This window comes from Podarcis muralis, chromosome 3 (genome assembly GCF_964188315.1).
Source record: "Podarcis muralis chromosome 3, rPodMur119.hap1.1, whole genome shotgun sequence".
Classification (NCBI taxonomy): domain Eukaryota; kingdom Metazoa; phylum Chordata; class Lepidosauria; order Squamata; family Lacertidae; genus Podarcis; species Podarcis muralis.
Genome location: NC_135657.1, coordinates 74,478,458 through 74,495,008, shown reverse-complemented (window position 1 = coordinate 74,495,008; position 16,551 = coordinate 74,478,458). Strand labels below are relative to the sequence as shown.

The 16,551-nt window shown below is 38.7% G+C and overlaps 1 protein-coding gene across 2 annotated transcripts in view; it reads right to left on the bottom strand.

Moving 5' to 3' along the window:
* The window catches only part of ASCC3 (activating signal cointegrator 1 complex subunit 3), a 205,333-nt gene that overhangs the window by 58,022 nt on the left and 130,760 nt on the right, over positions 1 to 16,551 (bottom strand). For both annotated transcript variants that reach the window (XM_077926143.1, XM_028723051.2), the window contains 6 exons: positions 14,709 to 14,929; positions 14,291 to 14,376; positions 12,881 to 13,047; positions 12,626 to 12,771; positions 12,388 to 12,508; positions 10,828 to 10,970 (listed from right to left, as the gene is read on the bottom strand). In XM_077926143.1, the coding sequence (XP_077782269.1) occupies positions 10,828 to 10,970; positions 12,388 to 12,508; positions 12,626 to 12,771; positions 12,881 to 13,047; positions 14,291 to 14,376; positions 14,709 to 14,929 (884 nt within the window). The remainder of the gene's footprint in view (positions 1 to 10,827; positions 10,971 to 12,387; positions 12,509 to 12,625; positions 12,772 to 12,880; positions 13,048 to 14,290; positions 14,377 to 14,708; positions 14,930 to 16,551) is intronic.

The following is a 16,551-nucleotide window of genomic DNA, read 5'->3' as shown; positions in this document are numbered from 1 at the left end:
CATTTCCCCCCAGCAATATGACATTAGTAAATACTTATCAATATACTATACAGCCTTAGTAGTAAACAAAGGAAAAAGACAGTCTCTTCATTAAGGAATTCACAGACGCAAGCAAATAGAGAAGCATCAGGAAGGGGAGGGGAGCAATAAGCTATACAAACACATAGTCACCTTTATAATGCACTCCACATATTATTAATATACCGTATTTTTCCGTGTATAAGATGATACGTTTTGCTTTAAAAAAATAGGCAAAAATTGGATGTTGGCTTATATACGAATAGTGAATGCAGAGGGGGGACATGCGATTAATGGCAGCAGCAAGCAGGAGATTGGCAGCGGCGATTGGGCGGGTGATTGGTAACTGCGGCAAGGCCTGCTGGCGATTGGCTGCGGCTGTGGCAACTGGGCAGGTGATTGGTGGCGAGGCGGACAGGCAATTGGCGGCTGCGGCAAGTGGGCGGGTGGGCTGTTGGTGGCTGCGAGTGGGTAGACAATTGGTGGCTGTGGCGAGGTGTGCAATTGGCAGTGGCTGTGGCAAGTGATCGGCAGTGGCGGGCAGGCGGGTGAGCGATTGGAGGAAGTGACCTCCCCCCCCCCCAAAAAAAAAGCTAAGCAATTTAATTTCTTAATTTTGGGTTAAAAAAATATAGGGGTCGTCTTACACATGGGGGCGTCTTATACACGGAAAAACACTAACTTTCAGAAAGCAAACCCTCCTGAGTTTCATACTGCTTTTGAAATTATAAAAGGATTATTCAAGCAGTACATATTTGCATACTGATGCAAAGGTGTGCATGTAGAAACCCTCAAGGTGGGCCTCTTTGGAAAGCACTCCTCCATGGTATCTCACAACCTGCCTCAAACTTGGGCAAGCTTCAGAAACATTGTTCAAGGCAGCATAAGATGTGTTTTCTGGAAATAATGTGAGTGGCATACTGAAAGTGGCATGCTCTTTGGTTCATGGCCTTTTAAAATAGCCACACGGTATAATAGTTTTACATTTTAAGAAACCTTTCATAAATAGTTATAGAAACACAGGGTGGTATTCAACTAGCTTTAATTCAGAGAAGACCCATTGAAATTAATGAACATAGCTGTGGCAGGTGCATTAATTTCAGTGGATCTACTCTGAATAAAATCTAGCTTAACACCACCCATATAGTTCAACTAATTGTTAGTATTAGTCTCCAATAACACTCCCTTCCAGGTGGTATTTAATGCCAGCTACTTCAATATTCTATGCTGAAGACGCAAAACTATAACATAGATACGTTGAATGTATTTTGGTTATGCCTCCAACTAAGACACTTCCAGATTGCTGTACTAGAAGAAACAAGTAAATAAAAGTAAATGTTCCACCACTGCGCAGTTACATACTGTGATACGTAAAATACCTTGTTCTTTTAGAAGACAGAGAAACGGCACACTTTTAAACAGTGGCCCATATGGTAATTCTAAGTTGAAAAAAATTAATGTGCCAATACTGGACAACTGGATCGTAAGAGTATGGGATAGCGTTCAATTGTTAAAACTAAACCATATTCTCAAAATATGAGGAGGGAGACAAATTGATGATAAATTCATTGAAAAAAGGAGCCCCTTTATTGCATGTTGCTACTATAAAACAGAAGAAAATGCTGAACTATATTTACTGTTGGGTACCTTGCTATTGTAAGAGACCAATCCTTTAATTCAAAGAGCATAGACCTTGTAAAGATGTCTGTAAATTGTTTTTGTAAAAGGAAATGTTGTACCTTCTATTATTCTTGCTATACTATTTGCTATTTGTCACTTAACAAAAATAAAAAAAATAAAAGAAAAAAGAAAAAATCTTTCATGAAGATTCTTTCATGTCTATCAAGTACAACCAATGGACTATCCAGTATTATCTCTGCACTGACTGGCAGAAGCTCTCCAGGTTTTCAGATGCAAGTCTTTCTGAGCCTTATCTGGAGGTGCCAGGGACTGACCTTGGGGCCTTTAATAAACACCAACAACTTCTGAACATCAAAACATATCTGTTTTTCTTTTTTAAAATTTGAGTAAATAGTAACTTGTATTATGTCAACAGGTAATACCAATATTACTGTATACTTGTAAAATTATGGCAAAATTTTATTTAATTCACAAAACTCATAAAATTAATACAATCTATTCATATCTCACCTATCTAGACTAGTTTGTCAAGCCCAAAGAGCCAAATATAATGTAAATCCCACAACAATGATCTGACAATGATGCACAACAGGGAACCCAGTTTTCTGAAGTGATGTTTTGGTTCTGCTTGCTGCCAATTTACATGATCTGAGGAAAGCTCCTAGATCAGCCCAAGGATAGATGCTGCTACCCAAATGCTTATTGTAAATCACTGGAAAATGAAAGTTTGATGTGTGCACCAGAGTATAGGATGGAAACATAAGGAAATCGTATATTTACAGAAGCTCAACTGGATGGGTAGAATGAATGAATACAGTGCACGGACATAAATGCAATGGGAGAAGAATAAAAGTGAGGCCGTCTTACATACATCTTAAACAAAGAGACTATTTTATAGTGGATTATAAAGGGAGCCCTCAATTTTCTGTAAAGGAGCAACAACTGATTTTTTGTGTGGGGTGTGTGTGTATGGGGTATGGACCCCACAATTTGGGTCCTGTAGCTAAAACATTTGGTTCACTGTTTGGGAGGAAAACATGACTTGCAATGATATTTAAAAGGATCAAGTATACATAGTGCGTATATTCATTGTATTTTTAAGTAGGGAACATTGCACAGATCAGCCACATCCCTTTTAACATTGGCTTATGTTGCAAGACCTGCGGCAGTGTAGTTATAGTGCTATTTATTCTAGCTCAACATCAGTGAAATGCTCAGACCTCTTGAAATATAAAAACATGAAATTGTTTTCTTGTTTACTTTGGCCAATCAACTTTATACTTCCGCTCCTGGTTGTTATCAAAGTTTTAAGCACAGAACATCTCTCCCCATTACACTGCTGGACATTTATTCACAGAGGAAGTTCTTACCGTTTGCTGTGCTGATGATGTTATTCATCCCCTCCCAATCCGCCCACTGCCTTTGTACTAAAGCAATGTCCTGCCGTGCTGTTAGCTATACCTGCAAAGCTGTGTAATTTAACACAGCAAAACTAAAGGACCCTTAGCAGGAGTGCTGGCATATGCACTGTGAGCCTGTCATTCTAGCAGCGGGGAATCTTGGCCATTTTTAGCAGACCCCCCTCACTTTCACATAAATCAGCGTAATAAAAAACTCCAAACACCTATTTTACCCAGAAGCACATTCCACAGCTTTAAAAATTCTTAGCGACAATTTGTTTTCTGGAAAACCACTTTCCTGGACTCTATTTTTGCATGCATATTCCATTCACCTTATAAAATACGACAAAACATGAGGAATGCTGGAAGGACAATTGCCAGATTAACAATGCTGAGATAATAGTTCTCGTGAAACCTCTGAGATGGCTATCAGTGCAAGATGTTTGCAAACTGCCCATCTCAAGCATGAAGCAAACTTTAATGATTTTTCTAGCTTTGCTCAAGACATCACTGCCAAAAGAAAACCTGTCAAGGGAATGTGTACACATTAACACGCGTACATAACAGCTCTTTGGAAAGCATGAACAAGTGTTAACCATGAAAAGGCACAGTACGTTTACCAGATGCATTTGCTATCAAAATTAATTTGAAGCAGCAAGAAAACTGTGTTTTCAGTCGCTCAGCTAAGGTTTGCTAATTTGAAGTGGGCTGGTTATTATTATTTTAATAATAAAAGAGATCCAACCCACTCTGATGTGATCTGTTGATTTTTAAACTCCGAAAAAAGTATAGCCCTCATGTTATATAATTTAACGATGAATGTGCCATTTAAAAGTTATCTCTGAAAGATGCACTTAAGATTCCTTTTGTAACATAAATAACATTTTTTTTAAAAAAAAAGTTGCGGGGAAAAATCTCATGACAACACCAGCAAGATTTTTCTCAGACTAAAACACTGTATTTTCTCTCTCACTCCTTCCACACATGTAAAATTCTGAACAATTTAACGTTACCAGGGTTTAAAAATATATTTTAAAAAATTTATTATACCTAAAAAGCTTTTCGTAGAAAGATAGAATTCCATTTAAGTAGATACATTACCCTGAGTCTGAAATTCATTCCAGTCAGGGTATAATTCAGCAAGTTGATGACAACACTGGCTCCAAAAGAAAGGAGGAGACCAGATTGGACAAGAATGAGCTAACAGATTGTGCAGTCCAATTCTGTCCCTTTGAGTGTGATATATTGTTTCAAGATGCTAAAACCCCATACTTTCTCAAAGCATATCTGCCGCCCTGGTTTTCCCATTTTCGCAGAATCCTCATTATTAGTACTCTGTACCCTTTTCAAAGCACATCAGACCCAGACCATATGCCACTGCATAATGCTTATCGATTGTCTGAAATGGCTGGTAAAAAAAAAAAAAGATGGGCTGAACAAAAGAATCAGGAAAGTTATGAAGTCTTTAAAAGAAAATATAATTACACATTTCACATCTGGCACAGATGTTGAGTTTAGTTAAAGTGCTGCTGCGTTAAAAGTTAAATGGCACTTTTTTTTTTTATGATAAAGCACAACACTGCAGAAGGAAGAGGCACTGCAAATCCTGAGAAAGGTCCCCCACTACACGGATTCAGCCCACACATTATGTTGGTATGCCTCATTCTAAGCACCATCCATGCAGCAACAGTGGATACCGAGTGGGGCTTGATCTGGGAGGTGTCTACTCAAATCCCCACTCGGCCACGAAGCTTCCTGGGTGACTTTCGGCCAGTTACTATTTTTCATTCTAATCTACCTTTACAGGGTTGTTGCGAAGATAAAATACGTATCTTGCCCTAAGATCTTCGGGGGAAAAGGCAGGATAAATACGTGTAAACAAGAAACACATACGCAATCCTAATATAAATGAATAGAATTTTTAAAATTGAATTCTAAAATACAGAGAGATTTATTGTGTATTTTTAAAAATTTCCTGCTGAATGTGTCAACTCATAGAAAAGGTCCCAACCCAGTCACAACAAACATTTTAATTTTAAATTTAAAAAATAAGGTGAAAGCCTAGCTAAAAAAATACTGGGTTTAAAATAGGAGCAATTGACATTATTTTACAAAGACAGATTTCCAGGTTTCCTGTGAGTGGAGTTCTGCTCAAGGGACACCTCCTGACTCAAGGAAAGGGAGCCTCCCCCCCCCCCCCCGAATCTTCTTTTTCCTCTGCTCACCAAAAAGCTGCTCCAAATGATTAGGGGACCCTGTGGAACAGAATAGGAGCCAGTGATGTGGGCTGCAGAAATCATTTCCCTCCTTTCTCTTGTGGCAGCCCTTGCTGAATCAGAATCTCTTCTGCGAATGGAAAGAGCTTTTCCATTTGTGGAAGGGCATGCCTTCATCCAACCCAAACGTATTTGTTTCAGAATATTGAAAGCCCCGAGAAGAAATGATTAAAGAAATATCATTTGGGTGAAATCCAGTGCTGCCATTCTGCTTGTGAAATGGCTTTTGATCTAGCAGAGACATTTACTAATGTAAGAAAAGGGGAGGCTATTTCCCCCAAATTCCCTCCATGCTGCAGACCTTTGCACCCCCAAAAAATCTGTTCCAAAGGGTTGGGGTACTCTTCAGCAAGTGGTGGTAGAGGGCCTGCAGACAGAAGGGACAATGAGAGATAATCGCCTTTCTTTCTCTCTTTCTGATGGATCAAAATACATTTTGTGAACAGAGAAGCAGCATTAAATTTCACCCACAAACTACAGATTGCCCTAACATTGCCTTTAAAATTGGAGAGAGAGAGCTGTCACAACATGTTCAAAACCACTCTGTTTTTCTTTCTTTGAAAATCATATTGAAAATATTAAGTTATTGATATGAATGTTAGAAGCAAAAGGATATGCTTGACACTCTCTTGACACTCTCTAAACAGAGCAGTTTTTTAAACTTCTATTTTTAGATCTATATAGGAAGCCTATTCCTCTGTATACATGCACACACATTTTGCTTCATATTCACAGCTGCACATCAGTTTCCTGTTGAGAAGCTATAAAGGCCTCCACCGCCTTCCACAATACGTGTGGCAGTCTTTTTAATGTTCTTAGCAGGAATTGGATGAGGCCTTCCTAAGTGTTACTAAGTGTAATTGTTTAAAAGATACTACATTAGCTTTATTAAATTAGCTGTAGTACAATCTTAACAAGCTGTAGATGTTTACAGTACTAAATACACTGTGGAAAGAAGTTGCAATTGTAGTTTAAAAGCCACATACCAGTACTAGATTTCCCTTCTCCTCATGAGTCTCATCTGTTAAAATTTCAGACTATAGTAAAGAAAATCAAATTCAAGCAAATACTAATTTAGTATGTTGCACTTTTTTACATTTGTCACAGGAACTAGCTTCTGTTTTCAACAGGATCTTTCCTAGGTACCTAATTGGCACAATACTGTACGTTACACAGGACTGAATCTGTTGGATGCCCTCTTTGCAGTCTAGGAGTTACATACACCCTATAAATAAATCTCCTTAGTTTTGTTTCACCTACACTGATCAATCACAAGGAGCTAAACCTTGTGATTAAATACATTAAAAGCAAAGCAAATCACACTACTGTGTCTAGTGAGGCTATTCTACTATTGCTTTCAAAACATGAATCTTCAGGGAAACTGTCATAGACCCTTTAAAGAGAAAAAAAAATATTACTGTTTCCCTTGATGTAAGAATGCGAGGCACCAAAGTTTGTTCTCAGTACTGTGAGCACATTGCTCACTTGCATCTGGCTTTGGTTACTATGACCTAAGCATGTGTTACTTGTGTGTAGGGAACACAAATACAAACCAGTGTGGGGACACACAAAAAGCAAATGTGTGAGCATCTCCTCATTTGTAGGGCGCGCCCAGTGGCACAAAGCTCTCACGCCAGAAGAGAACCTCACACATTTGCTTTTTTATACAGGCAAGACAGTCACACAAAACACACAGTTCTTTAAGAAAGATGAGCTGATGTTGGAGCAAAGCTAAAAGCGCCATTCCACTCTAGCTGGTATACATGAGTAACACTTACATAAGGCTGTCTCTGCTATATCTGTCAAATTGTCAGGATAGCCTGGACTGCTCAAACTGGTGACACACCTAGCAATTTACTTTCTCTTTTGTGCTCTAGCGCAACAGACAACACAGGATATTCTCAGAATGGGACAGCATGACATATAGGTGTTTCAGGCCTTGTGGTGAATGGGCAGCTCCGCCTACAATCATCAGCTGAAGAGTTTTCTTAAAAAGAATGAAATAAAAGGCAACTGACCTGGATCAATCAACTGGGATTTAAAAAGCGACAGTATTAGTCATCTCCTACAATTGCTCCCAGCACCTGTAGTGGGGTAGGAGAGCTGAAAATAATGCCAATATATTTCACATCTGGCAAACAATGTGCCCCTTTGGTTTCAGATAGTACATGGGTAGACAAGTCTAAAAAGCCCAGGACACAAATTGTCACAGCCCTCTAGCAGCTATGGTGGCTCATTTACCAGGAATAATGTATTTAGCATTATCTCTGGAAGTGTATACTTGATTCTGACCAAACTGAGCCTTCTGATGTATATGTTGCTTTAGGAAGCTTAGTTCTGTCCATCAGTCTGAAATAACTATGCCAAATGATGTCTGTCCTGAAGAAGATACTGAATCTACAAATCTATTTGCCCTCACAGGAGGTACTGATGCTCTGCAATAACATTGTTTACATGAACTCTCACAACCAAGGTGGAAGAAGAGGAGACTTTAGAACAATAACAGAAAACATTAAAGCCTACAGACCACATCTGGCCTGCCAAGGTTTTTATCCTAACTTACTGCTGTCGTACAGTGATTTTCTGAGGACTGGCTCAGTGGTAAAGTGGAAGGTAGAAACTTTGCATGGGGGCCAAACAACTTGCATCTGTTCAATAAGACACCTATAACTACCTCCTAACCAAAATAATTTAGGTCTAAAATTGTAATTGAAGAAGAATTTGGTAAAAGCAGATCACTTGGCTTCAAAACACCTAAATAAATGAAAAGTCAAAAAGGTGCTTTTAAGGCAACCAACTTTCAGAGATGTCTATGAACTTGTATGTCAAAGCTTCTAGAATCCTTCCACTGATTTCAAAAATCTTTCTAAGACTAGCATTGCTTCTGGAGGTTTGTCAGCCATTTCCTAAATCTTAACTGCCTTTGGATAATTGAATGTCCTTAAGTAGTCTCTACTTTAAGAACTATTCAAAAGCAGAAACTATTTTATTAGCTCACAACTCAAAAATCTTGCCCCCATCAGTTCTGTTCCATGGCCACTGTAGATATCAAATAAACCTCTCTCTTATCAACAACATCTGCACAATGAATCCTCTTTTTCCTTGCTTATGCAATTCAGATGATCATGTGCTGTATTAAAAATGTTTGGATATAAAGGAAGCTTCCCCAATGCACTGTACACCCTGTCAAGTAGTTTTTCCTGTCCTTAGGAATGTGTTAAAACCTAAGGGCCTATATCACTTGCAACTCAGGAAATACAAATAAGTACTTAAGGTGTCAAATCAGTAATAACCATTGTGAACCGTTATCTTCTTTGCAATTTTGTTCTATTTCATTTTCTCTTATGTAGCTTCAGGTATTTCAGCTGATTTCATTGAAGAGGAGGAAGCAGCAGCACTGAAACAGAGTTTGTCGAGTTTTCTCTTTGCTTTGCGGATAAGAATGAAAGGCCCACTAAAATATAACGGCCACAGTCACAAAATGGCTCCCATGAGATGCATGGCCAGTCACAAAATGTATTGTACACTGTATGTGAATTGGACCCTTCAGCCCACCTGCACATGGTGGGAATAATACTGTACTGGCCACGTTACAGGGCTGTTGTAAAGATTATGATGATGTTGAAAGTACGTGAAGCAGTATGAGCACTGAAATGTGCTATGAATAGAAATGCTAGAGATCAGTGTGTGCTATCTTATGCATAAATAATATTCAACACCTGCACAATTCATGCAACTGATGATGGCTTACAGAAAGCTTATGCAATAATAATTGTATTTGCTTTTATGGTGCCACAGGACCCCTGGGATGTTTTAATTTCACAAGTATCATCCTGACAATTTCCCTCCTCTTTTACACAATTGCCAAACTTAATTGTCAACATTTTTGTGCTGTTGTGCTGATGAGCAGTTTTTTCACACCTTGGAATTGGAAGAATATGCTTGCATCTAATGTTCTCAAAATTCCCGACACCCCGGGCACTGTCTCTCTCTGAGCTTGTGCAAAATGTCCCCTTCTTACTCCAATCAGAAGATCTGTAAAATGGTTCTTCTTCAATCCATTTGCGCACCCAGTGAATTCCCCACCCATGTTCTACTCCAAATTAATTCTCCTTCAATTACACCACATTCATCATTATACCCCATACCACCTTTACATAAATACCTCTTAAACTGATTTAATTTCCCAAATTAATATCCTATCAATCAAACGGTCTGTGGACCTTTTAAATAAATACTTCTGCTTAGTCTCTTTAAAACCCAAATCTCGGCAAGCAGCATAAGTTCCAATGCTTACAACAACATTTCTAGCACTCAAAGCTTGCAATCACAAGTGCCCTTATTAAAGAACAAACCTCATTTAACTCAGGGACTTGCTCCCAAGTAAGCATGCTTTGGCTTTGGAGGTCAAACACCCTTCCTAAAAATAATCATGTCCAGTAACAATGTTGCATTAAACCACTGATGACAGTTATAGTTAACACTGCTTTAGTTAAAATTTTAAAGACATTACCATCTAAGGACACACTCTGTAATTTTTAGAATGCTCAAGGGAAGATGTGACATTTAGCTAAACAGCTAAGAGATACAAGGTCATTTTCATAACACAAAATGGGAACTGTTAAGTGACAATTTATTCTTAAGAATTTGACCCTACTGAATATGTGATCTGAATCATTTGTTGCTATTTGCCAATTGAATATGATTTCTAGAGTACCATGTGTAACACACCACAAGCCACCTAAGAACAAAAAACATAGCTAACTAGTAATTGAAGTCTAACCCTTCGTGCACCACTATTAAGAATAGGGTGCTCAGAACATTTCACTCAATGAAACGTGAAGCTGGGTTGGAGAGAATTCAACCACTCAATTTTAGCATCAGAGGTAAATCATCAGTTTTGAAGCAAACGACCCGCCCCCGCCTAAATAAAGAGGGCAGAAAGTTTTACCAACTCAGGAGACTCCCTAGGCAGAGAAGTGTGTAACTTTGTAAATTAAAATAAAATGGAAAATTTAAGCACTCCAAAAGCAGCCCTGCAAGGACCAGTGAGCTTCCAGGGACTTATGGAAAGTTGATGGCGTTGGAATGTATATAAATGAGAAATTCTGGAATAACTCTCCCAGCCATCTGCAGTGAGGGCATTCCAGCTTCCCATTGAGGGAACTTCCATAGTTGCTGCTATCTTTTGGTTTTGGTAGGTGGAGCACACAGCTGCTAAATCACAGCTATGCTAGGCTGGCTTGCTTCATTTGTTACAGGAAGATTTCATCCTGTCCCAGTGAAGGGGGAATCCTAAGGAAGCAGAAGTTGAGCACACTGTGCAAGTTTAGTCTATCCTTGAGATCTGTTGTGAGATAGAATGCCAGATGTCAAGTTGAAGAAAAAAAGCAAACAAATAAAATGGAAGGGTGGTAAAAAGAAATTGGGAGGGAGGGAGGAGAAGAGAAAAACCAGAAATCCCCCTAATTCAATTAACAGAAAATGTATACCTCTCTTTCATCCATATTCAGCCACTGTTTTGGATCATCCTCAGTTGCCAAAAAAGCAATCAACTCCAAAGCAGTAAGTCTAGTCTGACGTCTGGATGATACAAATATAAGAACTGGTTTGGCTGGAGAATGACTCCTGATAGCTGTGGAAAACCAGAAATTCAGAACAATGCAATATATTTCCTTCAGTCAGTAATCCTTGCACAAACCCTTTACATCAGCCATGCATTCATTTGAATGGAAACTGCCTTGACTTAAATTGGTATTTTTATTATTGTTTTGTTGTGCTTTTGCACTTCAAATACCAAAACAGACAAGCCAACAATCCAGTTTTATTTTTTAAGTATTTTCTTGCTGAGCATGAAAAGTTTCAGCTGGCAACAAAATTTTATGGGCTGTGAAATGGAGATTATAAAGGAAAATGTTGACACATTCACAACCATATTATATCAAACAAGTGTAAAGAAAACCTCTCTATAAATCAAATTTCTATAGCAATTTGATCAATCAGCCAAAGTTTTAAGAGCACCAAGCTACTGTTTCAGATACTATCATCAATATGTACCACATACTTGTTTAAATGCTAAAGGATTTGCTGAATATAAAATGATTTTATCCCTTCATGCAGTCTTCTGAAGTTCCACTTAATTTTAGGATAAATCATGGCAAAACATTTCTGCAAATGGAAACCAATGCTTGTACACATAAGGATGATAGGAGACAATGTAAATATTGTGTCTTCATATAGAAATCAATATATCTATGGCCTAAAGAAAGCTTGACAGCTAATGAATTTTTGTTGCTTCTGGAACAGGTGTAGCTGAACAGCTCTGGACAGATTTATTGTTCATTAGTGTTTTTCTACAATACTCCTCCTTGAGGTGTAAATAATCTGAACTGCCAAGATTGGTCTCCAGTCCCCAATCAATACTTAGTTTCTGTCATAAGGCTAATTAGATCAGCTAAAAAGTCACCTCACAACTGTCGCCTTACAATCAACAGCAGTTCACATCACAAAATTTATTTGGGGACTTCTTTTTAATTGATATAATAAATATTCCTTATGGAACGTACACAGAACATGTTTCAATAAAATATGAAGGTGGTTCTTAAATCTATCCCGCTTGCCAGTTTAAGAATAAAGAATTGAAAACAGAGACATATTTGGGCACACTGAAAATTCTGAAGTTTATGGTTATTGCCCTGAAATCAGAATTATGCAAGCTTAGCTTGACATGCAACTTCTGTTTGCAATTTTTAATGCTTCCATGAGGAGCAAATCTCTTACTGAATTAATACCACAAAAGGTTTTATGTTGTAAATCTTAAAATATTAATAGAAAAATGTTTACACAGTGTCAAATGTGAACAGTAATTTCAATTATTCTGTTTGAAATACATTTAAGTTCCACTGACATGTGTGGTGCTAGCATCTTTAATGTACAAGGCCTGAAGCTGGGTAATGTTGCTGAAACAAAAACCAAGAAGATACACAACAACACATAATACAATTTGTCTATCACAGACTCATAAAAATAAAGTTGTAGCTTTGGTTGCATACCCTGAAATGCTGGCTTGTTCATGCTAGCCATACGAGGACAATAATGCTGCCCTGGGAAGCCCTGAATGTGTACTTCCAAGGGAACTGGGCGCACTGACGGCCTGAAGTTGAATAGCCCCATCTAAAGAGAAAACATATAAATGGTTCACTGTTCATGCCTCAGGTTGTTTTTATCCCCAAACCAATGCCAGAGTGCTCCTCCTCTCAAAAACAACTGGCGTTCATGTCTTTTGCATACCTGATTGATATTTAGCCAATCGGCAAGATCCCTGGCATTAGCTAATGCAGTCGACAAACCAACAACTCTGACAGGCTTTTCTGTGTGAGATGAGATGAAGTTAGTACGAGACACAATAACTTCCAACACAGGGCCTCTCTCATCCCCTAGGAAAGGAGGAAAAGGAAAACAGACATCAATATTCTTTAAAGTTCAACTCGCAATGCCAGAGCACACTTCAATTCCAGCAATAATAATGGTGAAAACGATGCTCACCTAGCAGATGGATCTCATCTATGATGAGAATGGAAACTTTTTGAACATAGCTTCTGTTCTGCCAGCTTCTGCTGACCCCATCCCACTTCTCTGGTGTAGTAACAATGAGGTCAGCTTGGGCAATTGACCTCATATCAGGAGTCACATCCCCTGTCAACTCCACAACCCTGTAAAGGGAGTCAAATGGTCATTGTGAAGCAATACAACACAGATTCATATCCGTTTTGGAGTAGACCGTAGGGCCATAACATTAACCCTTAATATAAACATGCAGAAACCCCCCAAACTCTTTGCTGTCTCTGACTAGGATGAATCAACAATAGGATCCCAAGGCTGACTTCCTAATCCATCACCCTAGCTGAAAATGGAAAGTAGTCAGTCTTCATTCTAGTTGTAGCAGCTCCTTTTACAGACAGGATCAAAGCTGGAGTTGTCATGAAAGTGGTAGCCTAGAGGTCAGTAGGGAAAAACAATATTCATTCTAATACAGGACCCTACTTATCCATGCTGAAAAAGTAGCAGATCTTCTATCTACCCTAGTCATGATTTTTATAAAGTCATCCCTATTATAAAGTGATTTCAAGGTGTGATGTGTGTAGATAATATCTGAACATTTATCACATATACAGATTCTTAAAAAGGTAAAGGTAAAGGTACCCCTGCCCGTTCGGGCCAGTCGTGTCCAACTCTAGGGTTGTGCGCCCATCTCACTTAGGAGGCCGGGGGCCAGCGCTGTCCGGAGACACTTCCGGGTCACCTGGCCAGTGTGATAAAGCTGCATCTGGCGAGCCAGCGCAGCGCACGGAAACGCCGTTTACCTTCCCGCTAGTAAGCGGTCCCTATTTATCTACTTGCACCCGGGAGTGCTTTCGAACTGCTAGGTTGGCAGGTGCTGGGACTGAAAGACGGGAGCGCACCCCGCCTCGGGGATTCGAACCGCCAACCTTTCGATTGGCAAGTCCTAGGCACTGAGGCTTTTACCCACAGCGCCACCCGCGTCCCATATATACAGATGCTTAGTTAATGCTAGATCAATGTATAGGAAGTTTCTGCTGGGCTAAGATCTCTCTCTCTCTCTGTGTATGTATGTTATATAGGGAAAGGATCCTGAGCCTTAAGAAATATTCTTCATAAAAATACTCTTCAGGAATTTATTCTCTACAAGTTTTACAACTTTTACTGTCACGTACAAGTTATGCTGTCTTGTAAAGGCAGCAGAATTCTCAAAGGACAACAAGTTCTGAAGCACACAACTTTCTTTTTTATGCTACCTGTTGACAATTCTCTTGACATGGAAGCTAACCTTTATCTGAATATGAGGTATTACAGGATTGTTGTTGCTTTTCTTTTCTTTCTTTCTTTCTTTTTACAAAAAAGTTTTATTTCTGACCTGTAAAAAAGCAAGCTTACTTTTTACCAAGCTTTTCTTCAATTCTAATTTTCCAGTCTTCAATTCTCTCTCGCACCAGAGCTTTCAGGGGAGCAATATACACTGCCTGCAAGACAAAGGCCAAAGGAAGCAAGAAAAAGTGTGAACATACAGACATATTGTAAGTTTAAAAATAATTAATAAGAACATTTAAAACAACTACAACATATTGTGTTTACTTCCTTGCATTTCTCATTCATTGGTAACAAAAATATTCATATTTAGTAGTGGTTTTTCCATTTCACGAGTGTGGTAAAACATTCTTTAATGAACACACTCAGATAAGAAAGAAGTGTTCTTACACAATAGCACTGTCCATTTGCATGCCAAGTTCAGAACTAATAAAAAGCAGAATAAAAAAAGTGAACATTTCTCAGGAAAATAAATGTTTTTGCAAACCTTGGATGTAGGATAGTTGTTGAAAATTCTGAAGATAGCCAGTTCTGCTGCAACTGTCTTCCCAGAGCCTGTGGGAGCTCCAAGAAGAACATTACAATCTGTGTGATAAAGTGTATGGAATATCTGCGTCTGAATTGGGTTGAAATGAGTGAATTTGTACAGGGCTTCATACTCAGGACGTCCCAAAGCTGTGATAGGTAAAGGCTGGAGATCCAGTAATTCTAAAAATTGAGGAATTACGATTAGTATATATTTAAGCTTGCAACACGGAACATCGCATCATTTATAATGTCAGCACCAAAAACCCTGGAAAACACATAATATATGAACCAGACTGTGAAGGATGCTGTCCACATTGTCTTTTCAAACCTATTGAAATTAGATCAAAATCTGCCATATCAAAGTAAATGCAACCCATCATTTATAATTAAATCATGGAGAAAAACGCTGTGGTTGAGGAAAAGGATACCCAAAGCCCTGAAAAAACAGATGTCTGCTTATACAGTAGCAGTTCTACTAAGAGAAGTGTCTTAAAATACAGCTGTGATTGGGGAGGAGATTCAGAAGTAGAAAAAAGAAACAGTGATGCATAATTGGATTTAATAGTACAAAAGCACAGAACTCAGTACTTGCATGAATGGAAGGCAGCTCACATAACTTACTTCACTTCTCTTTCTCCTTACAATCCCATGCAACTCTCAAATCCCTCTCAATATAGGCTTTTTTTGGGGTGGTGGCTGTGTTATTAGGGGCTACAATGGGGGAATTGACCAAAACTTAGTGGAGGGATCTTGCTCCAATGCGTTCCCCTACAATGTTCTCCCAATTTTTCCATGTCTTGCTCATGACTCCACCGGAGGAGAGGCGATGTAGAAGCCCAAAACTCACTTAATGCTAAACCATAGTTAACTTCATGTCTGAACATGGCCGTTATGTCCTATGCCTGAAAATGATACAAATAGGACAATGGCAGATCTCCCATATTCAGACCTCTAAAAATCTATTCACATGTGCAGGTCTGAATTATGATAATCTCAAAGTTGTTCTACATGGCAAGGCGTGTGGCAGAGGATTGATGTTTTAGTGTTACAGGGGAAACTGTATTTCTTTACAATGAAGCAAAATAAACAGAAGTTTCTTAATATCTAGTGGGGAAAAGCAACACTTCAAAAGAATGGGCCCATTCTATGGACAAGCTGAGGTAAAGCTGAGACCACAACATTAGTCCAAGCAAAGACAGTTTTGTTAACTTTATTGCCAAAGTAAAGATATGACAAATCACCACATAATATTTGATTGGTTGATCAGGATATCCCAATTATATTTTTTAAATGCAATGAGAAATTCAGGAGAAAACAACAGGATTATATAGAACATTCTGGAAGCATCTGATTGCCAAACAATTATGAGCTGTGGAGAGCTGAAGCTCTGATATGTACCGGTATATAACAAGACTGGATTGGACTTCTATTAAATTAGTCAGGACTCGCATCGATTCTGTTACACAGATGCTTTCTTTGAAGTTACGCTTGGCTCAAGATCTCAGTGCCTCTTTTAGGATGCTTCACAGTAAGGTATGGATGGAGAGCGATAAAATCTGCTGAAGCTGCAGGACTTAATATTCACAACATACTTTTCATAGATATTTCAGAACTCTTTCATCATTCCCTGCTAATGCTGTGATTTCTTGGGATCTGTCAGAGGGAGAAAATGCCTTTTCTTGATCTTTGTCTAGCAGGACCTCTGTACACTTCATTGTTTCAGAGGAACCAGATGGGAATGGCAGTCAATTACCATAAATCCTGGAGGTCCCCTATCTGCTGATGTGTAAATATCTTTTTGT